Below are 26,625 nucleotides of genomic sequence, written 5' to 3' on the forward strand. Positions count from 1 at the left end.
GGTGCTCCTGAGACCCAAGAAATTAATGCCACACAAGAAATGTGTCCTCTGTAAAACTGATACATGGGGGTTGCTAGAAAAGATTTGTTCTGTACTTGCTGGAGTGTTTCATCAGTGTTATTGGTAAAGGCAGCATACCGAGTTATTATGGGTGAGCAGAGAAAAGGCTAGAGAAGTGTTTTTTGAGAGCGGAGCACCTGCACAGCCTATTTCAGAAATTGTTTTATTGGCCCTGTGCATTTGCAGGCAGGACAGGCACAGGCACTCTGCAATTCAGTCCACTGCTGCAGGAAAAGTCTGTCGGGAGGAGAGACTGCTGAGCACGCTGGGTCACACGGACAATCCTAAGGTCCTCTGACTCACCTTGCATGCAGCCTGGGTTTGAGCCCACTCCCCAGAGAACAACAGTACATCAATTCACAGTATCCTTTTCGCAGGTTATCCTGCTGGCCTGAGGCTGTGATACCTGCCTATAATACACACCCAAGATGCATCACCTAGGGGGCCTGTACACGTACAGGTGCATGTGTCTATATATGTGTGCACAAAAGCACTACTCGATGTTTTTCAAGGAGATGATAGGTCCTTGGGTTACCTAGCTTCTTTGTCACTGGCAGTAGGCAGACCTCATATGCAGGCACCATGTTGGTGCTTTGTTCATACTGGCTAGAGCATGAGGATATATAATACTCTCTAGCTCAGCAAAATAGGCTGAGTCACGTAAGTGCGAAGTGTCAGAGGAGTATGTTTCTAAGGCACAAATGGGTTAAATCTGTCTCCTGCCCTCAGTCAGCTGAAGCAGTCACAGACACAGGTCTTGGGCATTGTAATTACTTTGTATGGGGAGCAGATAAAATACAAGGCAGTCCAAACAAAGGAGGAAACACACCCACAGAAATATGCAAGAGGACAAGTCTACAAATCAAGCCCTGCTTGAGACTGAGGGGATCTACACGGCACCACGGTCCAGAAAGCCCAGCCCAGAACTGAAGACATTTCATGAGAGGTGATGTACAAGCACACACACACAGACTTACACTGATAAAAAGACCTCCTTTGCCACACTACACACTGGCAACAACTTCCAGGTCTCTTCCACTAACACAACAGTACAGAAGAGCTAAAGCTCAAATATAAATCAGTTCTCTAAATCAGTGACATCTTAGCAAAATAGATGGGCAGACAAAGAACAGAAGGGGAAACAGACATATGGAAAGAACCGGGCTGCCCAAAATCACAAGACCAATCAGTGGCAGAGCCGCTTGTCATCTTGTCAACTGGGCAGGCATCACTGATGGGCATGCAGGGATCTGAGAATATCCCTGCCCTCCGTAACACAGCTTTTACAGGTCTTAGATGCTCCACACATACAAATATCTTTGTACAAAATAAGGAAACAGCACTACAAACAAAACCAAAGCTGCAGTATGCTTCCCAACTTACTGAGCTAGGCTGGAGAAGAAACGGGTTTCTCTCACACAACAACCTACAGCACTCAGGAGGCAGAAATGTGAATCCCACAGAGGGATGAACACAGAGCATTCATTACTGCAGTAGCTAACTGTGTCAGACGCCATCCCTGGGAGAAAGTCCCTGCCCTGAGGACATTACACCATGCATACTCAGTGGACACAAAGCCTGGGAGAGGGAACAGAGGTACGGAGATTAAGTGATTCACCGGATGTCAAAAGACCCAAGTTTCTGCCATATGCAGAGAATTTTTGTACATAAATCCTCCCACTGAATACCGTGCAATTATTCCCATGCTCAGGGTGAAAGTGATCACAAGAGCAGGGTTGCAGAGCACCTGCCACATGCAGCCTTTACTTTGGCATTTGCTGGAGTAGCAGATACTGCACCAGCAACAGCCCGAGAACGATGGCCATGCTATTTCTCTGCCACAACCTTAGCAGTACACTATTTCTTAGTTATGGTCAATAAGACCCTCAAAACGGAGGTTCCTGCAATTGGACTGAATAAAATACTTAATTTATTTCTATTTCCATTACTCTGTGATTGATTAAAGCTCTGCAGCTGAGGCTCTGAAATACCATACAACCTGTAAGCCGGCAGAGAGTGATCTGCAAAGAACTACTATCTTTTCATCACAGCAGAGGAGGTTTCTCTCAGGACAGATATGAGATTTAGGGAAGGGACAGTACAGGAAGATCCGTGCATGTGCTTGCTTGTTTGCATGCACACGGACACAAGACATGAATAAATGCCTTTGGCTGATGCTCTGAAATACTTCAGCCTCATTCAACACACCTTTGCAAATGGTTATATCTTCTAATCCCAAGGCAGAATCAATTTGCAGCAGGAATGAAATTAGAGGCATATTCGGTCACTACATAAAGTTCATCCAACCCTTGGAGACATGGAGCACCTTTGGGAGGGAGGCGGCTATTAAACCTCTTGCCAGGGGTTCCCAGGTGCCTCTCAGTTATCGAGTGGGAGCAAGGAATGAGGAAAGAAGAGATACTGCATGGAGTGGGGGTTGTTTGCCTAGGAGCCGAACAACTGGGCTGGGCTGAGTGAGGAGATGCTGCACACAGCCACTGTAGCAGCTGGGCATAGCCTGTGCTACCGACCGCTACTATACACTAATGTATTCCTATAAACGCACAAGTGATGCCTTCCTAATAAATACTTGATCACAATATTTAATCATGCATGCAAGTGAGACGATATTTTTACCTAGCACCCACACCTACTAAATCACAGAGCTGTAGAGAAGGAGCAAAAACTATTTTTCTATGGAAAACCATTCCCATTAAACAGATAATCCCAAGGACATCACTTGCCAACTCCGGCACCTTTCCCGAGAGCAGAGCTCCCATTAGCATTCTCACTAGCAAGTTTTCACTGTTTACTACTGCACCAAGCTCAGTGACAGAGCATTCCTCTAAGACCCGATCACTCTCACACACCAGACCTTTCTCACCTTCAAGCCTCTCCTCAAACCTAGAGACTTTTTTTCCGACCTGACAGCAATTCTGTGATCACTGCAGATCATCCAGAGCCCTTAATTCCTGCAGAGCGTAACCTTTTCAACACCACCACCTTCACTCCTAGCCAAGAGAAACACTATAAATATTTAGTTATTTACCTTGCTTTCTTTAGTAGAAAACTCAGAGGAGTTGGAGATTTTCATAGATTTTGACCGATGGGACTGCCGCCAGAGAGATTCTTCTCGGGAGTATTTCACTGAACCTGTGGCTCTCACCCGGACTTTGCTGGTGCTCTGAACACTGTTAACTCCAATCATTTCCAAAAGTGAGCGTATGGGATGGGGAAGAAGAAAGCTAATGGCACTTCCCAATCCCCTGCAGAGGAATTGGAAAAGGTTACGTCTAGACAGCCCAGGCTCAAGCAATCAGTGTTTGCTTAAAGCACACTAGGCTGTTTTCTCCAGCATCTTCAGGCACACTGTTTGGAGCCAGCCTGATTGTTCCAGGCATTGCTCACGTCACTGGACAGGGGGAGAAAAAAAAAAAAGAAAAAGAAAAAGAAGAGGCTGATAGAAACTCCTCCCCTGCTCCACTCCCCTCTCCAGCATTGACTCCCCCTTCATACACACACCAACAGTGAGAGGGAGAGAGGTGGAGAGAAAGATGCTGGAACAAATGCCAGCAGATCAAGCAAGAGATTCATTTTCAGTTCACACGGCCACACTTCCCTGCCTGCAACAGCCTGCCATGCTCATTACTGCCTGCAATAACAAAGGACACCGTAAAAAGAGTCTTAAATCACCTGCCAGCTACAGGCTTCTGGATGTGAGAAATACCGATGGATTCCCAAAGCACTGGAGAAATGAGTGAAAGCCCACAGCACCATAACGAAGTTCTGGCAAGCCCCAGAGAGATGCCCCAGCAAATTTCCACAACTCTAAGCATTTGCACTCGTTTGCCAGAGTCGTTGGGGTGCCTTCCCAGGGGGAAAGGGAGAGCAAGACCACTTTCACACTCTAAGAGGGGCTTAGGGGAAAAGAGATGACTTTCCCAAGGTGACCAGTGCAAACCAGTGGCAAAGCTGTGAGCAAGCAGCTGGGGACCCACCTCCCCCCTTGGCATCCAGGAGAGCTGTAGCCGTACCCCTCTGCGAGCAAACCGCACGCTCGGGTGGCTGACCCCACGAGCGATGCCACTCCTGAGCGGCACCCTCTTCCTCCCCTGCAGGAAACCCACACTGCCCAGCAACGGGAGGGCCACTGCCAGGGTCCACGCATGCCGCAGGCACCACTCCAACCCACGGGAGCCCAGCTCCGCAGGTCAGGCATGCTCCCGGCGCCTGGAGCTGCTCTCCCCCACACAGGGGGCGAGAGGAGGCCAGCACCAATGGCAGCCCATGCTCTTATCAGGGGTGGATGCACTATATAAGGAAAAAGAGAGATGTTTACCTCAATGTTGCAAAAGCACCATCATTTCTGGCTCCTGGAGACCCAGAGCACAGCAGACTGTGCATTGCCATGGCAACCTGCTCCGATGAGAGAGGGAGATCTCTGCTCTGCTCAGCACGGGGTCGTGGCAGCTGCCGGCACACGCCAGGGCAGGTGGAGCAGCTCATGCAAGCGCCAAGGCAGAAGTGGACAACGGGGACATCATCCCGAACTCAGAAGAGGCAAACAGCTTGTGCAGGGGGAGCACGAGGAGCTGGAAGACCACGTGGCACGGGGACCTCACTGCGGGCTAACACCAGGTTCAGCAACCTGCCCCATGCTGCCAGCCCACCAGGCAGGGCAAGGCCACCAGCAGCAGGGTCACAGTCTCGGGGGACACCAGAGCCTCTCATCCCACTCCCACCATGATGCACAGGGAGCTGCTAGTCCATGCATGCAGCCAGGGATGAGGGGTTGCTGCCCTGGCATGCCGACGTGAACGTCCCGCACTGAAACACATCTGGCAGCCAAAAGCTGTGTGAAGGGGCTCCAGCCCCCATTCACGCCCGAGTCTCGTTCAGTGTCAGCCGAGCCATGTTAAGGCAGAGCGAGAGTTTGCTCACCCTACGTCACATGCATGACAGCACCCAGGAGTAGATAAGAAGCACATTGAGTGAGCTTTTCCCCTGGTTACACCTTCCCAGCCTCTTGCAATCAAGGATTTATGTCCTTAGTGGGCAAATGGCTAGACAGCCACATTATGGTCCTAGGTGCATTTTCGCTTGTAAAAGATACTGCTGCCTCTTCAGTATGCAGCAGCCCTTCGATCAGCAGTCACCCTTTGGTCCTGTTACCCCCAAGGATGCTACAGGTGCAAATCCTTCCCACAGATTGCAATAGGTGTGGAAGGACAACAGTCAGTGGAACAGGGAACAACAAACCTAAATATCAATATAAAAACTGTCCTTGGGGTGAGAAACTTCTGATTCCCCACAGATCCTGCCTCTGTCCTGCTAGAGGTACAGTATTCTTCCCACCTGGCAAACAAGCAAAATGCATTTTCATTTCCACGACAGCCAGGTCTAGCAAGCCCACGCCTACCTCACACATTAAGATCAAATCCCAGATGTGCTCCAGCCTTTTTACACAAACCTGTCATTACTAGAGGGTACCTGAAGGAGCAGAGGACCCTTTTGCTGTGGCAACAATCAATTGCATGCTCTAAGTTACTTGTGCCACTTCCCAGAAAAGGTTTTATGTTACTTTAACCTGCCTGAAATTATCCACTGCTAGTGGAAAAGCTTTTCAAAGAAAATCTCTTCTTAGAGGAAATTTCACTGCAATCAAACAGCTCCAGATAAGCTAAGCAGCAGGTCCCAACAGGTGCTACATAAATGGCCACAAATCACTCCCTATCCTAGCAGCCCCCTGCCTAGCAGATTATTCTTGCTCTCACATTTATAAGGCCACCTCCCCAAGCACCCTCAACACATCTGAAATAATTATATTCCCTAAATATCACACACAGACCTAGGCCAATGTGAATTACGCAGAGCAATTTCATTATTAAACACAAGCCAGACTGAATCACAGCAACATTTCTCTTCTGTTGCCCACAGCACAGCACCATCACTGCTGCCTAAGTGCAGCAGTTCTCCACCTAGCATCCTCTGAGCTGAGGTTAGCAGATCCTCAGGCAGGACAGGAACCTTAATTCACAAGGGAACAGGTCTGCTTCAGTAGTAACCAAGCAGCAGTCCAAAACGCCAAGGGTGACAGGCTGCATCTTGGTCAATTTTATTTTTTTTTTCCAATGGAGTACAGAAAACACTTCTCAGCTCACTCTCTCCAAAATAGAGCGCCTCCTGAGATCATGCTTTTGAAGCCTTAAATGTCTTGAGCTCAGGGATTCAGCTCAGATTTCATCAGTGCCCCTGATTTTCATCTGCAAGTGGTAATACAATCTTGTACTCCTGACTGAGCCAGTAGCCCTGTGTACACAGTGACTGCCTTCTTCGGGGGAAAGACCACTCTTCAACATTAGAGAAGTCCCACCATTTTAGAAATTAGCATGCACACAGGATTGATTTCTGTCTGTAACTGAGCAACAGGGCTTTGTGAGGGAGAAGTGGGTTGTTAACATAAATAGAGGGATAGAAGGTATTTTTTTAAAGAGGGGCTGAAATGGCTGTGCAATACCAGAAAAGTCAAAGCTGTCCACTCCCAGGAGACCCTCCAGGTGTGTCGAGAAGCCATGACCTTCCCCTTGATCAGAGACCAGCAAAGAGGTGGTGGGAAAGGGGCAGAATGCAGATAGTCAGTCAGTATTTAGTCTGAACAGCCCAGTGACACCACCGGGGTGACTGAAAGGACGGTGACCCTATTTATGGACCTTCCCTACCAGCACCTCTAAGGAGCAAACCACAAACCAGCAGGAGAATTTGAAACTTTGGGCCAAAACAGATGCAGGAGGGGAAAAAAAGAGTTTCTACTATTCCTTCCATCTCACCCTTTTAAAGCCACACAAAAGTTTTTCACCTGTCACAGGCACTACGGCAGACTACATCACCCATAGGGGAAACAGGCAGCCATTCCAACTTATGGTACAACAAGCTCCTTCCTATCTCTTCCTCCCACCGGTCAAGTTTCCCTGGGAGGCCAAACGTACCCAGTCCTTGCTTGGTCCTCCTAACGTCATTCAGCAAATCAACAACACAAGAAGAAAAGCTGTGGAATTCAAAGTGAAATTCAATACTGGCTTTTAGAGACCAAACTCAAGGACCACATTATTGTGTCTGAAGAACTCCAATGTCCTCATACAAAGCCGCAAGAATCCATTAGCATCATTTAAGCCTGATCCCAGTGACGAAAATACCAACAATAAAAGCCAACAAAATACATAAGCACACACACATCAATTACCTAAAATATACTCTCAAGAGCCAGTAACATATTTGTGTGGCACAGAAAAGCGGCACTATTTAATGCTGCTATTAAATACTGTTTGTTAAATAAACAACATTAAATCTTTCATAAGATTTTTTTCCTTCTTCCTTTGTCCTTGTTTTTTTCTTCTCCCCAAAACAGACAGGGATGGGAAAGTTAATTCTGCCGGATAAGCTACTCATACACAATGTCTACAGAACTAGAGCTCAACAACTGATCAACAGTAACATTATTGAACAAACATTCCTGTGATATTCATTTCTGACGTCTGCTGACCACGGGGAGCTGACAATCAAGATTAAATCTAAATGTCTCCAACTGCCATCCCTGTAAACAGCAGAAATACTAGAGCAACCACTTCATTTCTGCATGCATAAGCAACCAGGTCAACAGGAACCCTAACAGGGTAACAGCAGGTATGGTGGGAGAATGACGGATATTGACAGAAATTATCAAAATTATTAACCAAAATTATCCACCTAGCTTTACCCATGAGAGGCTCCTCCACCAACCACAGTACATTATTACCAGACATTTACGGAGATGCTGAGTTTTCTGAATTCTGAATTCACCAGCGAAAAATATCTGTTGAAGTCCTCGAGAAAGAATCTTTAATTTTCTTATGGTTTACATTGCAGTACATACACCTGTGCTATAGGCTCTGAAGGAATCCCTGGGGATGACTCTGATTTCTCTTACAATATGGAACGTAATCCTTACAATGGAAAGCGCTCAAATTACTACAGCCCAGAAAGCTATCCCATATCAACTAGGCTATTGTAGCTGCATAAGCATGTGCTCTTAGACCACCTCAACCATGAAGCAAAATAATCAACTCATAACACCAGCAAAACACAAGCATTGCTCCTGTGACCCCATGAGGGCAACTGAAGTCTGTATGTTTTACTTTACATGAGAAGCAGGCTAAAAGCACGTCCACAACCAGCTGGCTTGTGGTCACAGACACAAGTCTTTACTACTGACTTTTTACATCAGTAAGCCCCTAAAACTGAGCAGAGTGACGAAACCATATTGGCTGGTGGAAGACCAAATCAATCCTGGTATCACTGTACCTCTCTGGGAACCATGCTGCATCTTGAGCCAAAAGAAACCACTCCTAAGGTAAGCGCCCTGCTGAGAATGGTGGGAGACCACAGGTTTAATGAAAACAAGCTCTTTGATAATAACAGGGATGCAAAGAAACCATGCTCCCTTTATCCTGATTAGCACTGCAAGCGAAGAGATGCCATTATCCATCTTCATTTCCCTCGCGGGGGGGGAAGGGTGGGGGAAATGAGGGGAAGGGGGGGGAAGAGGGAAAAAAGGGGAGGGAAGGGGGGAAAGAAGGGGAAAGGGAGGGGGAAAGGAATCGAGGCCACTCTGAGAACCACACAGGTTTCATGTGGGTGTCACCTGCGCTTGCAAGCATTGCACCATGGAAAGAGCAGCTCCAGGGGGGAAAATAGGCATAACCTTTGACACCCCATTCCTCCACAAATGCATGTACCTATGGAATGATGTCCAGCTGTCTTGCCCCAAAAGCAGGAGAAATCCTTCCTAACCCTCATGACTCCTGCCAGAACCCATCTGTCAGCAGGGCAGAAAATAGGTGGCTTGGATTTGCCCCATGTTTGTACCAGGATCTTACAAATACTTCATCACCCAAGGAAGCATGACCTCGGAAGGAAACTCAATGTTCCATTTAATATCACAGGAAAGGAGGAGGGGGGGAAAAAAAAAAATCAAAATTTAAGGAGCAACCTAGCACTCTTGCTTGAAAGAAAACAGTGTAACTGGGTCAGAGAGAGAATCATCCAATGTCATTTGAAAAGTGTGGTGACAAACAGAAGAAAGGAATGCTAAAGATTTATACAGTAATAATTCTAAAACTGGTGAAAGTAATGTTTTCTCCTCTTCTCTCTTTTTTTTTTTTTTTTAAAACATGGTATAATTTATATTCCTACTCCTCCTTCCCTCAAGTTGCAGCACAGAACTTAAATTTCAAGCAGATCAGTGGGTGGAAGATCAAAGAATGTTTTTCAGAATTTGTTTTCTACCTACATGGAGGTGGGAGTAATATGTCATAGGGACCAAAATGTATGTGTGACATTGTATTAGAGATTTCCCAGCTTGAAAAAAGCCCCAAATTCCTCCTTTAAAGTGGCAGAGCGCATCATTCCTGGAGACTACCACTCTGTATCCTCCACACTGACAACACAAGAAATGGGAAGCTCTGAACAGTGACATTCGTCCTTGGAAGCTGCTAAGCATTTCAGTTAAACCGGGGGACAACTGACAGCCTTGGCTATTTGACAGGCTGGGGAAGCTCAACATCAAATGACTCACTTGCCTGATCAACCTGGACAAGACACTACGGAGACCTTGCCTCCACAGATGAAAATTAACCCCCAAACATTCATTAGGAGCCTGGTATTGAGCCATGTAATTGCAGCTAGTAGTAATGGAAATTCTTAGCTGACTCTGGTTGGGTTTCACCCTTTCCTGACACAAAAGCCCGGTGAGATCTTTTGAATAACAATTGGAAGGCAAAGAGATGAAAGGTTGGAGGAGCAAAAATAATTCAGAGAAATGCAGATCATGAAAGCAGAAACAGGCCCATCCTGAAATGCTTGCTTCCTAGCAAGATAAGCAAGTACCACCCCTAGACCACACAGAGGAATTGTTATTCCTGGATCACCATCACAAAATTTTATGTTTTAAGCCTTTTCTAAAGTTCTGCTTTCCCTGCTGAGGGACAGAGAGATGGTGGAGAGCATTAGGCTTTGGCTATTATCTTATGTTGCTTTCCTCAACACAATACCTGGGCTTATTTTACTTGAGAGAAGTGCATAGATTTCAGATTTTTCTCTTCATATGCATTGAAGCAAGTTCCTGGAATGCGAAAAGAAAATACATTTGCATTTCAAAGGGGCAGGGGGGTGTCAGGATCTCCATTATTCATGGGACCCAAAGCAATGCATGTACCATCATAACCTGGTTTAATTCAAAGTTCTGCACAGGCATGCTTTAACTGGTTACTACTCTTAGACAGGCATCCTGGTTTCAGCTGGGATAGAGTTTATTTTCTTCTTAGTAGCTGGTACAGTGCTGTGTTTTGGATTTAGTGTGAGAATAATGTCAATAACACACTGATGTTTTAGGTGTTGCTAAGTAGCGCTTATCCTAAGTTAAGGATTTTTCAGTTTCCCATGCTGTGCCAGCAAGCAGGTGTACAAGAAGCTGGGAGAGAGCATAACCAGGACAGCTGACCTGAACTAGCCAAAAGGATATTCCATACCATAGAATGTCATGCTCAGTATATAAACTGGGAGAAGTTGGCCAGGAGGGGCCGATCGCTGCTTGGGCATTGGTCAGTGGGTGGTGAGCAACTGCATTGTGCATCACTTGTCTTTTCTTGGGGTTTTTTTCTCTCTTTTTTTTTTGTTATATTCCTCTTCATTACTATTATTATTATATTTTTATTATTATTAGTTAGTATTATATTTTATTTTACTTCAGTTATTAAACTGTTCTTATCTCAACCAACGAGTTTTACTTCTTTTTTCTGATTCTCCTCCCCATCCCACTGGGAGGGGGGAGGAGTGAGCGAGCAGCTGCATGGTGCTGAATTGCTGGCTGGGGTTAAACCACAACAACAGGACAAACACTACCACCCAAAAAATCGCAAGCCAAAGGAAACAAAGGTTATCGCAGCAGGAAGGTCCTTGCTGAGGATGGAGGGGAGCAAAGGCAAGCCGGGTGTTCCCTTCAGTCACTATGGCTCTGTGCCTCTTCGGAGAGTGAAAGGAAAGTATGCTTTCACAAACAACTGTTTAAGACAAGGATTAATGGTTTTATCCTGCGTTCCCTGACTTTTATACTTCCAGATTAGGCTCTGTTGTCTCCTAGCAGCTGAAAGGGGCCTTCAGTAACCGATCTTTCATTTCAAACAGATAAGAAATGGCTGCCCCAGAAACATTACCCCAACAGAAATATTTTTAACAGGAAAAACTTCATTTTGGGGGAGAAACAAGGAGGCAAGCTCTCTAACTGAGCAGAGCTCTGGCTTGTTTACTGAAGCAGAGGCATTTGGTCCCCTCCGCCCCCCTCCTCTGCCCACAGCCGCAGGGTGCTCCAGCAGTCAATGCTGTCCTCCTGGGGCTCTTCTGGCACGCTGCCGCACACTCCCGTCTCCCCAAATTTATCAGGCTCCCGTCTCCATTCAGCAGTAGCAGGAAGGTGGGAATTCCTTGCTGAAGAGCCTCAGCCATGAAATGGAAGAAGTGCAGAGACTGCAGATGAGAGCAATTAGGGTGTACACAGCAGTCTGATTAGTGTGATTTCCGCTGCGTAAATGGGGGGGGGGGGAGAGTTAGTCACCTGATGCTCACTCCCTTCTCTCCACTAAATACCTGAAATAATTGGAATGGATGAAGCAAGATGCGAGTAATTCTCTTTAAATTGAGTGTTTGCTTTGGAGGGCGGGGGGAGAAAAAAAAAGAGAGAGAGGAAGCAGAAAGACAGTGGCAAAAAAAAAATCAAATCCTTAATTAAAGTGCAGGGAACTGACAGCAAAATGAGATAAACCCTACCTTCCAGCTCCTATAGGAAATTGCATATCCCAGCAATCCTGATCAAGAATTCAGATTATTTAGGAAATTAAGGAGGACTGGTTCTTCAGAAGAGTTCAGCACCAGCAACTCCCACTTAATTTGGTCACTTCATTACAGTGCTTCTCCAGGAGATACGGCCTAGCCAAAAAACAGCCTTTGAGAAAAAGCAGATCTTTTACACAGGACTGGCATCTTATCTCCATCAGCAGCCCCTGCCAGGATGGCTCTAGCCAAGCCACCGTAGAGCATCCCAGGTCCCTCAGCATGATGGAGAGGCTCCCTGACAGCACGATGGGTCAGCAACGAGCTACCACCTCCTACCAGAAGACACACAGCCAGGTATGACCCCCTCACATCCAGTGTTCATGTCATGGGGCAGCACAGCCACCAGAGTCAGCCCATGTCAGAGGCTGGGTGATGCCCTTGACTCCATGAATGAGGTACCTTGGACACTGCAGATGCACAGGACACTTACTTATGCAGGACAATAAGGGCAGGTGGTACTTAGCACACAGCCTAACAACAGAGTACCCTTCCCAGGACGCTACCTAACAAGAGCAGGGATCCATTTCCTCAGGGGTGACTCCTTGCAGGCTGTCTGTGGGCCGGGGCAGACATTTTCTCTCCTTGCATAAGAAAGGCCTCGTCACTGCCACCTTGCTGGAGTGGAGTCTCACACACCTTGCCACAAGGTGACAAGAGGAAGACACAGTGGCCAGCACTGTACCAGCACTTCATTCGTGGGGACCGCACTGCCTACAGGAAATGAAGCACGCATACATGGCCAAAATTAGGCTCTTACCAAGCCAATCTCCTCCTCTTCTCATTCCAGATAATCTTGTGAAGCCCAGCTTTGAAGAAGGCTATGGTCACATAATGCAAACCCAGAGTATCATCAGTGAAGATGGTACCAGTGCAGCAGATTAAAGCTGGTGTGAGCACAGGAGGAAGGACCAGCCTGCAGATAAACGGCTCCTACGCTGTAGTCATGAGGTTCCTGTCATTGCCCCAGACTGATTTCGTTTCCCTTCCAAGTAAGGAGACTCTAGCCATGGCCTCCCTTTCTACAAGAATAAACGAACGATGGTGTGGTTGTGATTCTCCTAGGCTAACAACCCACAGGTTGGACTTCGTTGTTTTAACTGTTTCTGATGCGTTCAGCTCTCTCTCACTCGTGGTGGTGGCTGCATCTCTCCTCCAGCTTCCGTCACCATCCACAGAAGCATCTGTGGCAGCTAATCCAGGATGTCAGGTACCTCCGCTCTGAGGAGATGAGCACTGCAGCTGGGTCCTTTGCCTCTCTCAGTCCCGGTAAACCTGTCACTCGTCCCCACCTGTAAATGCTGGTAACTGTGTGATTCATCTGTGTGATTCATCATCAGCCTTAGGAGCGAGTGCTGAGCCCATCCACAGCAGAGTACTGCTGCACTAACTATAACATGGGTGGTCACAACTCTTGGTATTTAGCACTCCTTTCAGGGCTTCAAGTCACCAGGACAAAGGGACCTTTGCTACAGGAAAGTATAAGATCAAGGCTGAAATTCAGCATCACCTTGCCTCATCACAGCTTGATACAATATAAAACTATTTGTGTGCTTGGAGTGTGATAGCTCAGAGTCAAAGGACAGGAGTTTCAAAAAGTTTTCTTGCTTTTGAAAAATTTCACTTTCAATAACCTTAATCTGACTGGATTTAACAGACCTGACTCACCTCCTACACCAGCCAGACCCACACAGGTAGATGCTCTTGATTTACACCCAAGAAGAGAATCACAGCTTGGGATGCTGGTTCTCATTTACAAGGAATTTGCCCCAGTCTGAAGGCAGACAGGAACCCTACAGTAAGTATAAACTACCACTCTCAGGTCAGCATGCACTGACTGTATATAACTGGAAATCAGGCTACTGTCTCCACGTCTAGTCTTTACTAACAGCCGATGGCAGATTAATGGGACGTGTGACAGACAGTCGAACTGGAGCTAAGATGGAATAAAAGGGAAGGTACATATATCTGCCTGCCTGGCAAAGTACTGAATATATGAATACTGCAAGCAGATCCCATGGGGAGAACCACGCTTTTAATCACAGTTGGGCATATTTGCCTTCATGGTTCCCAACTGCAACCTCAGATCTGACAAAAGGAACAAGGAAGGAAAAGATGAATCTTTGTGCGGATGGGTGTACAAAAGTGAAACTCTTCTCAGTGTTAATGAACAGACAGAAAGACACAAGGTGAGCAAGATCATATTAGCATTTCTCATTTCCATCTCTAGCCAGAGTAAAATCTCTGTTCTCAAAGCACTATCAGTGACACACCGAGAATCACGTCCTGAAGGCCTTATGGTGTTTATCAATGTGTCCTTATATTTGGGAAAAAAATAAAACAGAGATGGCTCCCTCATGGAGGTGGAGAGAAAGGAACAATTAGATTTCATGTTGGAAGTTTTCTGAGGCTGATCACACAGAAGACAGAAGTGTCCCTCCTCACGTGTTGATGTCTGCCCCTTGAAGGGCTATTTTCCTATCCAGACAAAACAAACGCTCACAGGGCCACACTCTGTGCTCAGTAGCAGTAAGGGTGATGGGACTGACTGAAGGCAACGTTTGATTTCAACTGACTGTCCTGGATAGCCCAAGCAGTATTTGCACTCCTGACTCTGTGAATTGGGTCCACAGTAAATGCTGCAGAGAGCTTCCCAAGCCCTGGGTGAACACCACCTGCAAAGTTGTAAGCACTTGCTAAGATCTCCCCCCTCTGCTTTCCCCTCCAGCACCGCTCAGCTTTGCTCCAGGGCTCAGCAGAGTTGCAGAGCTTCATACAGGGGTGCAGCAGAGCCACGAGGGGAACACAGAAAGACCAGACAGGCAGAAGAGCCCACTTGCTTCCCCAAGGGTCTGCATTACTCACCAGTGGGTGCTCGGGACCTCACTCCTACAGGGGCACACTGCCACCCTGTGGAAACGGTCCTTCCTCTCCCAGGCGGCTGGGGAAGGACGCAGGGAGATGGCTCGCAGCCTCACCCATGCTCATTAGCGATACTGCTAATGCACCGGCTAGCCATATGCGCTTTGGCGCTGTGCTGAAGCAGGGCTCTCTGAATTTAATTTATTGATACTAATGCAAATTTAATTTCTGCTAAGTCTTTGTAATCACATATCTAGTGGCATGGTGGCTGCTGCCGACACAGTGATGTAGCTACTGAAATGCACAATTACTGCCACTCACTCCTCTCCCCTCCACCAATAAATTAAAACAAGGGGCAGATCATCAGCAAATCTTCAGACAAGCCAGATGAGAGACCGAGGCTGGGTGCCACCTCTGTCCCCAAGACATCAGGGCAGCACGCAGAAAAGGGCAGAAAGCCTCAAACACCAGGTTTCTTCCATCCTGCTACATCCAAAAAATCTCGAGCCCCAGTCCTTGCTTTGGGTGGGCTGGCAAAGAGCCAGGCAGCCTTAGCATTAGCAGGTCAGCACTAAACACCAAGATATAGCCCCGACTGCGTAATTCTGTCAGCAGGAAAATAAACAGCAGGTAAGCACCAGTGGAATTCTCTCCTCAGTACACTCAGAAGGTTATTTAAACACAGTCTGGAGACCTATTTATTCAATAAGGGCTGTAATTAGCCTGCAAATTAATCTCAACACATCTCTCTATGGCAGACTGAGAAATGAGATTCCTTGGGAAAAATAAATTTAAGTGTTGCTCCTGACAGATAAATACTCTGTATCCAGATTTAAAAAATAAAGACATTAAATCTAAAAACAAGGGGGTTGAGTTTATATTCCTAACTCCTTAGTAAGAACTGAGGCAAGAGGGCCCAACAAAAAGCTCCCCAAAGAGGCTGGAGAAACTGAAGAAACTGCTAATACTAGAAAACAAAGTCTGCCACTTGTAACTATGCGGGTACATCAGCATTTCACAATGGGCCTGACACAAAACCCATAGAAAAGACAGCAATTCTTTTGATTTACTTCAGTAGGCTTTGGGTCAGCTCTCAGATGCAGCAACCTCTCATTTTTATTTCCATTACCAAAAAAAAAAAAATTTATGAACTCTAGTGTATGCGCTCATCTCTTCATTCAAACAGACTGCTGTTTCATGCCAGCAATCAGACAAAAGAGAAATGAAACATTCTCATTATTATTGACAATGAAACAAGATTCATCCTGCTCAGGCTCTTTCCCTGTTCTTCAGATTTAACTCCTGGCACAAACTTAATGAACAAAACCTGAAGTAAAGCAGCCTGTGCCAGACAACACATTCTAATCTGAAATTACATCTCCTGCTCTAATGTGAATACCCCAAAGCACCTTTGATGAGAAAACACACATGCCTTCCAGATACACAGAGCTCAGGATTAGCCCTTACATATTCAATAGTCAGAACCAACTGGCTGCTTCTGTCTGCTTTAATCAGGAGACAGCACTCTGGGACAGCATGACCACATGAGTTTACAAGACATGCAGCTCTGGAGCTGGCCCTACTGGAGTTCAGTCTCACCTCTCCATGCTGCAGAGAGTCTCGATCACAATCAAGTGAAGCCAAGAGGGAAAACAACAGAATAAACACTGTATATATTATATATGTTCTGGGAGAAGAAACGTGCCCATCACTTGTCCTGTTTGACAGTTAAGATTCAGAAAATGCAAGCAGGGTGTTCTGTTCTGAACCATCTCTCACCAAAAACGAAACCCATGTTCTGCAGTTCATTCCTTACCTTCAACAGCCCTTTCGGGAAGTCTTTGCCATCGTTCATCCCCTGGAGGTTAGCAATGAACTCTTGGCAGGTCATCTTTTTCCCAATGTTCTGGAAGGGATGGCAGAGAAACACAGCATCATATTCATGCTGCTTTCCAAAATGATGTAAATAAGCAACATCTGATGAATTGCATCTCCCTGCTCTCATTTAAGCCCAAGGCAGGCAGCACAAGAAGGCATTCCCAAGATTACTCAGACAAGCATCCTTGTGTGAATATAGTTAGAAAAGGGAAGGTGCATTTGGACCCCAAGTCCCACACACCCGTCCGAAAAAAAACCCAGCTAAATACTGGAGGGTAATGAAGAGGGTGATGATGAAGCTCCCTGGTATCTGCATGGTGCCTTACACCCCCATGTCTCCAGAGGCTCTACCAGCCTCCAGTGGAAAAGCTCTACTTGATCCTGCTGTGGGGCACAAGGAAACAGCTGACTGAGGCCCTTTCCAGACCCTTCTCTTATGATTTCCAGTGTTCCTTTCCAGTGGCAACTGCCCTGAACTGGAGGAAGATGCACAGGAGCAGCCATTACCTTTTCTGATTCACAGGCTGAGGCTGCCTTGACATTTCCATAGGATTGCTCTCTTTTCTCTCTTTCTATCTAATTCCCAGACTGGAAGTTGCCCAACTGAGCCACAAACAGGAAAGGAACGGCTATGTTCATGTAGGACCCAAACTGCTCCATTTGGAGGCTTGAGGCTGCCCTAAACTGCTCTCAGATCCCAGTCTCCATCAGCCCTCAGAGAAGGTGTCTGTACTCAGTCCCTCGGGTGCCCCTGGTTCTAGAAGTCCCATGCTTGGCATGTGGGGAGCCTTGTGAGCGGGCAGCAATGACAACACTCAGCTGGTGAAAAATGAGCCCAGAGAGATCTGAGAAAAGGGAAGCAGCCTGGGATGAGCTGTGAAACATGGTAAAAGCAGAGGGAAAACAGGGCCCTGTGATGACCACAGTATCTTTGGGGATGCCACTGCTGCCAGTCAGGAGAAGGGGGTGAAGATGACTTCTCCATGGTCAGGGTATGCCTTGGCTGCAGAAATACAGCAGAAGAGCTTTGTGCGCAGACAGTGAATTGGGTTAGGAGCAAGAGCCCGAATTAACACAGGAGTGGAGCCCAAAGAAGGACACCAGTCAGTAACACAGGTCATTCAATGTTACAGTTACATGACAGCTTGGACTGCACATCCTCTATTTCCCTTCCAAAATGTGTGATTGGGGAGAGATGGAAAACTAGCAAACCTTGACCATCAGCCGCATCTAGCCACAAAGGAAGATCCCGCAGCCTGTGGCCAGCACGGACCAGCAGAAAGAAGGCAGGCAGGAACACTGCAGCAACGCACTGCTTCCCACATCAGGAAGGCTCCTGACAACACAGTCTGGCTGTAACCCTGGCTCTCTGGTTGCTAAGCTTGCAGAACACAGCTCATAAGTGTAGTCTTTGGGTGCAGGCTGGAGCTGCTCTAGTAGACTTGCAAATGCTTTCCTTCCTCCCTGCGACAGACTTCAGCCTGCTTCTGTTTGTTTCCTCCATGCAGCAGTTTGCAGCATCCCGACACTGACCAAAACCAACAGCAGTGTGGCTCATTTCACCCACTGAGATAATTGGCATTGCAGAGGTATGGCTGTTTTGCTCCAGGACCAAAGCTAATATCTCCACACAGTGCCACACAGGTTCCAGAAGATGTGCCTGGCAGTCTAAAGATACCTTAAAAGTCTCTAGCGTCACAGTCTGGGTGATGACCTCCCTGCAGAGAAGCGAGCATGCATCTCCAAGACACAGCTAGCAAAAATTATTCAGCTACAAAGAGAATGAAATGTGGCAAGACAGGGATAAATAAAGGGATAAGTAAGAGTTTGTCTACAAGAGTTAAGGCAAAGTGTGAACTGAAGGCAGAGCAGCTGCACTACAGCCCTACAAGCAGTTGAGCTTATGGTGAAATAAAAGTGTCCACACTTATGATCAGTATGTCAGCAACAAATGGAGCTCAGTGTAGACAAGCCCTGTGACTCATTTGCTTCCTGCTCTAGCAGAATCATGGTAAGGATGGGTCAGAGCATTATCTTTGTTAGGAAACAGGCAATTAGTGTGTATCTGCAAGGGGCTGCATTCCAAGTCAAAAATGCCCAACTTACCACCTATGTGGAAAAATGCAAAGCAATAAGAGGAAGACAAAAATTACAAGAAATCGCGCACAGAGAGAGAGAGAGAGAGAGAGAAGACACATGCAGGAGTCTGGCAAACATTACAGCTGCATACACATAACAACACGCTAATGACTGCCAGTAGGATAAGCCCAAGTTACACACTGCAACAGCCAGAGTCACCCTAGCTTCAGCTGCACATCAGCAACGATGGGTCAGAGTCAGATCTTTACTCCAGTACCTAGTGAAGACAGTAGGGCCCACTAAAGCATTGCAGGGAGCGACGGGAAAAGCTGTCAGGCTGACACACAACCATTTAGTCTCCCTCCCTGGACTGCAAGGTCAGGCAGGCTGGAGAGCAGGTGCCCCAGGCTGCTCATGGCTCTGCAGAGCAGGATACCTGCACAGGCAGTCTCAGGTGTGCTCAAGAGAAGCGGTGTATGCTGAGGCACACCAGGGCACATTCCTGTACCTCCACTCACCCTCCCGCACAACTGACACACTCCTCAGTCACAGAAGGCTCAGCCTTCAGAGAAGAAAATTCTTCGCAACTCCCTTCCCCCTCCCACTTTTATAATTTTCAGACAAAGGCCTTCAATTAATGGGAGGTAGGCGTCAAAACCTCTGGGGAAGCACACACAAGCCTTGGCTTCATTACCTGCACCCACCGCAGAGCTGCACCCCCAGGGGCTGAGCAGCCCTTGGAGACAGACCCAGGGTGCCTCCATCTCCTGCTGCCTGACCCACCACCCTTGCTGCGCAAAAGCTCCCAACTGAGACCCTCCTGGAAGAGCTGTTCACAGTGCAGTGGAGGGTCTCAGCCAGAGAGAAGCCCCAAAGGCACCTGGCTGAAGCCACTGCTCCTGCATGCTATCATGCCATGCTCCCTGTGTTTTCCCCTCTCCATCCTGACTCCTGGACAGAGGAAGCCTCCCATCATCATGGGAATACCATGCATAGCAGGCGTATTGCACCATGGGTGCTGAAATACACATTCTAGGGCTGCTGGCATCCCATACCAGTGTGACTAAGAGGACTCAAACTAGAATACTATTTCGCCCAGGCAGGCAGTGGGGAGAGGTGTGCAGTGAGGGAACACAGGGCTCCCACTCAGGATGCCCATGTCCCCGCTCCACTCTCTTGGCTCTGGGCACACCTGTCATTACCCTGGCTGAGCAGAACTCTGGTTCTATCAGATCTCCCCCCTGCAACTGGATGCCTGCAAACATCACCTTCCCCTTGTGACCTTCCCAGCACCTCTTCACCTCTCTTCTTTCTTCTGCCTTCCCAAATGTTTTTATATACTGGAAATGGGAAGCCAATCCCAACCACAGCTTCTTGGCCAGGGCCAGCTGCTGTAACCAGGGAAGGATGGGAAGCACACCAGAAAAACAGGGGCTTGAGGACAAGGAGCATCCTCACACATTATGGCAAAGCCAGGCACAATGCCAGCTTACACACGACTGATCTGGGCATGCTGGAAAGCCCTGCCCAGGACAACAGCCTGGGATCGCAGCCTTCCCGCTGTTTGCTGTCTGCAGGGGTGCTTTAGGAGCAGGCCACCAGCAAGAGGACTCTGCTGCCAGAAGACCACCCCCTCCAAGCACAGTGTCAACGGGAGCAGTCTACACAAAGCTGTGCATACTCACATGGCCATGCAGGTCTGTATTCAGCAGCATCATGGCACACGTGAGACAGTGAACTCCATCTGCAGAAAGAGACATAACCAGAGTCACATGCAAACCCACGACTGGACCTTTAAGAACAGCTGAAACTGAGCCTCACAGCCTCATTGAGTCTGTTCCCTTAATAAGAATCTGTTTTATCAAGAAATACACATAATTAAATAAATGAACAGTGAGGTCATCCCCACAGCTGCCAAGCTAGAACAGCCTTTCTTTCATCTTTTAACGACTGTCAAAACTATCTTGCAGCACCCATGGACGAGGTAAACTAGACAGGAAGCCATGCTGTCACCCTTTGCTTGCTGTCCTGGTTTCAGCCAGGATAGAGTTTATTTTCTTCTTAGTAGCTGGTACAGTGCTGTGTTTTGGATTTAGTGTGAGAATAATGTCAATAACATACTGATGTTTTAGTTGTTGCTAAGTAGCGCTTATCCTAAGCCAAGGACTTTCCAGTTTCCCATGCTCTGCCAGCAAGCAGATGTGCAAGAAGCTGGGAGGGAGCATAGCTGGGGCAGCTGACCTGAACTAGCCAAAGGGATATTCCATACCATAGAACATCATGCCCAGTATATAAACTGGGGGGAGTTGGCCGGGAGGGGCGGATCACGGCTCAGGCATCGGTCAGTGGGTGGGGAGCAATCGCATTGTGCATCATTTGTATTTTCTTAGGTTTTATTTCTCTTTTTTTTTTTGTTCTATTCCTTTTTGTTACTATTATTATATTTTATTATTATTATTGTTATTATTATATTTTACTTTATTCTAGTTATTAAACCTTTCTTGTTTCAACCAACGAGTTTTACTTCTTTTTTCCGATTCTCCTCCCCATCCCACTGGGAGGTGGGAGGAGTGAGCAAGAGTCTGCGTGGTGCTTAGTTGCTGGCTGGGGTTAAACCACGACACTTGCTAATACCAATACCACAGCCTGAATCAGCTCCCTCTTCTTCATTTATTTCAGGGCAGAAAGGGAAGAGTAAAATACATCCTTTGTTGTGTGCAGAGTGGATACAACACGGTATCCTGTTTTCCCCCTCCTCTGACCCCCTCCTCATTCAGGGCTCAATTAGACTGAATTTTGGAGAACTTCAGTCAGCTATTTACGCTGCCTTGGCTCCATATTGGGTAGAGAGTGCTCCAGCAATTTCTAAGGTGGTCCTGTAGCAAAGGCCCTCAACAATGAGCCAGAAGAGACAGATTGTATCCCTAGCTCCATCCCTGGAGTCACTGTGGCAGACTTGGGAAAGTCAGTGCAGACTGTCATTTGCAAAAGTGGACACCAATTTCATAGTCCTCATTTTCCAGGCACCCCTTCTAAAATCCAAAGCGTATTGGCTGTGCACAAATCCAAATGAAGGTGACAGTGCCGATGGTGCCATTTATCACCTCTGAAAATCCAAATGCCTCTAGCCAGTTTCCAAACATTAGGAACACATTAGGAAAATATTTTCTCCATTCTCTTATGCATAAACACATGGTACCACCTTCCCTTCTCTCACAGGGGTGTCAAAGACACAGAGTCATTTATGAGACACGCACACACTGCAGGGAGATGTACGTAAAAACCTTCATAGCCGAGTCCAGATAATGACTATGCACAGGTCCCTCTGTGCTGTGAAGGAAGAGGAATGGGGGATGAGGATAGATATATCTCACACCCAATGTGACTATCACAGGCTTAAATCTGTGCAAGATGAAGCCATTACAAAAAGATGTTCCCCAAGGTAAGGACCATGTTTTCTTACGATGTTTGTACAGGTCCTAGCACCCAAGCAATGTGGCTGAACTGTAGCAGAGCATGAAACGAGAGAAGAACTATTATCACTAGCAGTAGTAAGTCTGAAGCAGCTTGAATGTGGGGCTGTGGTGCTCCAGTTCAGGCCTATGCATTTCTCTAGAGTAGCCTGTCCTCTCATTTCCAAACCGCAAATGCATCCAGAGGATGGAAAAGGAAAAGGGGAAAAGAGAAAGGCAAATACAGTCCTGGATTTCCATTGAAAGGAACAACCACCATATTTCTGCAGTGTAGCACTTGACTAATGACAGTAGAAATACAGCATCAAAATTACGTAGAATCCTGGGCAAAGTCTGCAGGACTCACTTTAACCTAAATGCTTACTCAGGCTCAGAAATGGCAATGTCCCTCCTGCACCCTGGACTAGAGTATGGCTGCCACATCAACATTATTTCAGTCTGGACATGACACACCTATTCTACCTGACTGCCTGCAATGTCTTGAAACAAGAAAGGCATTAGAAAGAGGACAGAGATAGCATGGGAGCAGATCCTGTCTTACTGCTACCTATTCCCCTCCCCAGCATGCCAGCCAGTAAAGCTGAACAGGTGCAAAGTGGACAAACATCACCTCACTGCAATGGGGGCAGGTCACAAAGCAAGGGGTAAGGAAGCGTGGCAGTACCTCCAAGTGTAGCAGCTCCTTCTCACTTACACTTGAGACTAAAGGCACAGCTTAGCCCATGCTTATTTTCTTTCTCACCCTCCTCCCTTTCTCAGCGTGTGATCAGACCGCGCTGCAATCACAGGGCCGCATGCCTCTGCTGGCGTAGCTGGCTGAATGCAGAAGCTATGCCAGCGGACAGTTCGTCCTCTTCTCCAATGCCAACTTTCTCAGGTTTGATCCGTGTGCTTGTTTGTTTCCCCCATCCATTTCCAAAATGACTGAAAACATTGGCAAGGAGGCAGCACTCCGACTGATGTTAGCTAGTCAAGATGAAACCATGCCAGGGTCTGGATACAGCACCCAGAATTCACCCCCACAACTGGCAAGAACTGGCTATGCCTGCTGCCAAGGCATGCAGACACACAAGCACTGAATGGAGCACAGAAAGCGAACAGCTTCTCTTCCACCTGAGATAGGACCTATTCTCATCCACGTGCGTGTAGCTAGAGTACAGGTACCCACACACGCTGGAAGTCAGCGAGACCAGAAACCACAACCGAGGACATTCAAAACTGGAGGTGCTACAACTGAGGATTTACACTGAGGAGGCCTAAACACCTTTCCTGACTGGGGATAAATACAGATTTTTTGACTGCCTTACCATGATTACATGTGGAGAACGTGGAGGGTTTCAATGCTTACCACAGGCAGTATCTAAAGTGTGGCACAGCAATTTCTCACCTTCAGTTCCCAGGCACACACCATACATGCTATTGAAGGCGAGAACGAAGGAAGAGGGAGACAACCAAAGACCTTCATATCAGAAACAAAGTTACCTTGAGAAGAAATGGTGTTTGGGTTGCACTGGTAGTATCTGCTGGAGAAGTGGATTAAAACTCTCTCTCGTTCCTGAGTTTCTCCGATAAGTGAAAAGGCTTTAAAGAAACTCCTAAAAGAAGAGCAGAAAAAGGTGAAATTAAAGTCATAAATCTCTTTTTGCCTCACACAGCACACAGAGCAAAGCACACTTCACAGCAAGAAGTATGTAAGAGCACACCAGACATTTGGTTCCCAGAAGACTTTCTAGGAAAACAGGCTATTATCCCATGTGCAGTTAATCCCAACATTATAGTAAATGAAGCAGGAGTTAAATTACCACTGGTCTCAGCCACGGAATATACAAACTAATAAGAAGTTACACCATTTGAAAGAGCTGTTCTTATTTTTAATATTTTTCTTTTCTTTGGGGAAGGAAGTGCAGCAGGTGTTGTTTATGAATGACAGACATCCAGGGTGTTCTCTGTCCTTTTCTAATTGTCTGTCAGCACTGCACCTTTTAACTTTACACTCATTAGTATTCCCATCCAAATCAGAGGAGCTACTCCAGGCAGTGAAGTCAAGCAGGTGCACTGCAGACTCAGAGCCCACACCAAATGTGCGGTCCTCCTTCTGGAGGGTCACCTAGCAGAGCGGCCAGACCACACCAGTCGCCTTGCAGAGGGCAGAGTGACTACCTGACCTGCAGAAAACATCTGGGGAAGGGGGCAGAAGAGTTGCAACATCTCCCACTGAGCTTCCACAGCGGGAGGAACAACCCAGCCCTCCTGGGTTCCGGCTCATGACAGTCTGGGGCACAGGGCTGGTGCACACCTGGGTACGCTCGTTAGACACAGCCAGCAAGCCTGTGCAAAGAGGTGGGGGACACACAGATCTTCTACTCTTCATCTGACACTTAATCACCCCGCCATTCTTCCTGCTAGAAAAACTCGCCTTGCAGCCAAAGAAGAACTTCTGCACTTCCCAAAATCCCCACATCCTGGAGCCAAGAGATGACCTCAGCAGTATCAGCCTACGCTCATTTGTCAGGACGCTGCTAAGAAAAGCCTGAAAACTCAGAACTCTGGGTTCGAAGCGAGATGGCACACAAAATGAGTGCTTAATAGACAACTTTTAAATACCTCATGAGACTGAAACTAACACCAGATCTGAGAGGCGTGGAATATGTTGCTGGAACATTCACGTCTATCTAGTCTGGACAAATAAATGTTAATTTTTTCTCTTTGATGTAAGGTCAGAGCTGTACTTGCAACAATCTCGCACCTGTACAGAGTGTGATCTGCCTGGTAATAACGTAATTTCACATGTAATGTATTGCAAGTAACCCAATTCACAAGTAGATACAACTGAGTCTTTGCAAGGTTTCTCTTCCCTTCCCACCTCATACCCCCATGGGACATTTTGACAACTAGCCATCTTTCCTCCTCCTCCAGCTCAGGCTCTTTCCAGCGACACCCCCTGCCCATGCCAGGCACCACCGACCTACACTCTCTCCTCCTCTTCAGCATCTTTACCACCTGGGAAGCCACCTCGGAGAGGCAACTGATGAAACAACATTTGGTAAATAAACAAGGCAGGTTCCTCACTCTCAGAGCACGATGCTGTGGCCGAGGGCCACAGGGGTGAGTTTCTGCCTGCCAGGAGGACCAGGATGGACTCTGAGAGAGGCTGGAGCAGCGGTCCCACCTCCTCCCCTCCTGCAGTCCTGTGGAGGATGCGAGAGATGCACTCGGGAGATGCATGGTGACATGGGTCCAGGGTATGGAAGCAGAGCAGGATGATGAAGGAACAACCTTCCCCATGTCCCAGGCTTGCCACCGACCGTGATAGGCACTGCACAACGGCCTCCCACAGCCTGGGGGTAGCACGGGTCTGGGCTGCAGCCATGGGCTTCAAAATGCTTAACAAACCACAGGTTGTCAGTGAGCCAGCAGCAACAGGGCGGTTACCTCTTGCTCTCTGCAAGCGTGAGGCAGCACGCCTCGGCTCCCCCAGGCTTCGAGATGATGCTCTGTCCCCAGCCCCTGCTGCACGCTCAGGGCGTGCAGCTGGCAGTCGCTGCGGCTACTCCTGAAACCTCAGCAAACCCCTGGCGTGTCTAAATCCCACACGAGCCAGGGCGTATTTTAGAGAAGGTCATGACTATTAATATCAACAGGAAATCTACTGGGAGCAGAGACCTCCTAAATATGTGCCACGAAGCAATTAGGTGTTGGATTTCACAATTTAAAAGATGGGTATATTTAGCATTGCGCTTCAGGGCTGCTAAAACCCGGAATGAGCGGCAAACCTCCCACCACCCTGGCTGCTCCCGCCCTGTGCTGAGCAGGTGCTCTGGCTCGGCTCCGCTCCCCCTGCCACAGGAGCAGGCGGTTCACTCTTCTGCAGGCGTGTTTCCTTTCTGTCGCCTTTGGCAGGCAGGACTCTGGGCTTTCCTTGGGGTCTGCCATGGTGTCCTGGAGTCAGCCCCCTGGAAATGCATTTGCAAGGGGACTGGCAAGTGCCTGCAGACCTCCTGGTTTTGTATCATTAGAAAAAACCAATAACCCACTTGAGTAACCTCAGCCAGATCATTTAAACTCACTTCAAATCCCTTTAAATACCAGAACACCAGCAACCGTGCTAACAGGCCACTGCTACACAAACTTGGTGCTTTGCCTCCTAAGAAAAAAAATACTGAAAACAAACATTGTTGAGGCCTAATTCCAGTATAAAAAGGAAGGAAAATTGAAGGGCTGAGTTTTCAAACACCCACGCTGGCAGCTACGAAACTCTCAATGTCATTTTCCACATGGAAGCTTTTGCTGTTCTGCACATTTCTGGGTGACTCAGAGGGACGCGGCAAGGGGGGCTGCCGAGCCACATCAAACC

The 26,625-nt window shown here is 47.4% G+C and overlaps 1 protein-coding gene across 1 annotated transcript in view; it reads right to left on the reverse strand.

The window, feature by feature from the left end:
• Window positions 1–26,625, reverse strand: part of PSD3 (pleckstrin and Sec7 domain containing 3) — an 82,905-nt gene that overhangs the window by 35,786 nt on the left and 20,494 nt on the right. Inside the window, exons 6-8 of the mRNA XM_050913039.1 lie at window positions 23,754–23,866; window positions 20,484–20,542; window positions 16,658–16,747 (exon numbers count right to left, since the gene is read on the reverse strand). Of these exons, the coding sequence (XP_050768996.1) occupies window positions 16,658–16,747; window positions 20,484–20,542; window positions 23,754–23,866 (262 nt within the window). The remainder of the gene's footprint in view (window positions 1–16,657; window positions 16,748–20,483; window positions 20,543–23,753; window positions 23,867–26,625) is intronic.

This window comes from Gymnogyps californianus, chromosome Z (assembly GCF_018139145.2).
Source record: "Gymnogyps californianus isolate 813 chromosome Z, ASM1813914v2, whole genome shotgun sequence".
NCBI classification, from domain to species: Eukaryota; Metazoa; Chordata; class Aves; order Accipitriformes; family Cathartidae; genus Gymnogyps; species Gymnogyps californianus.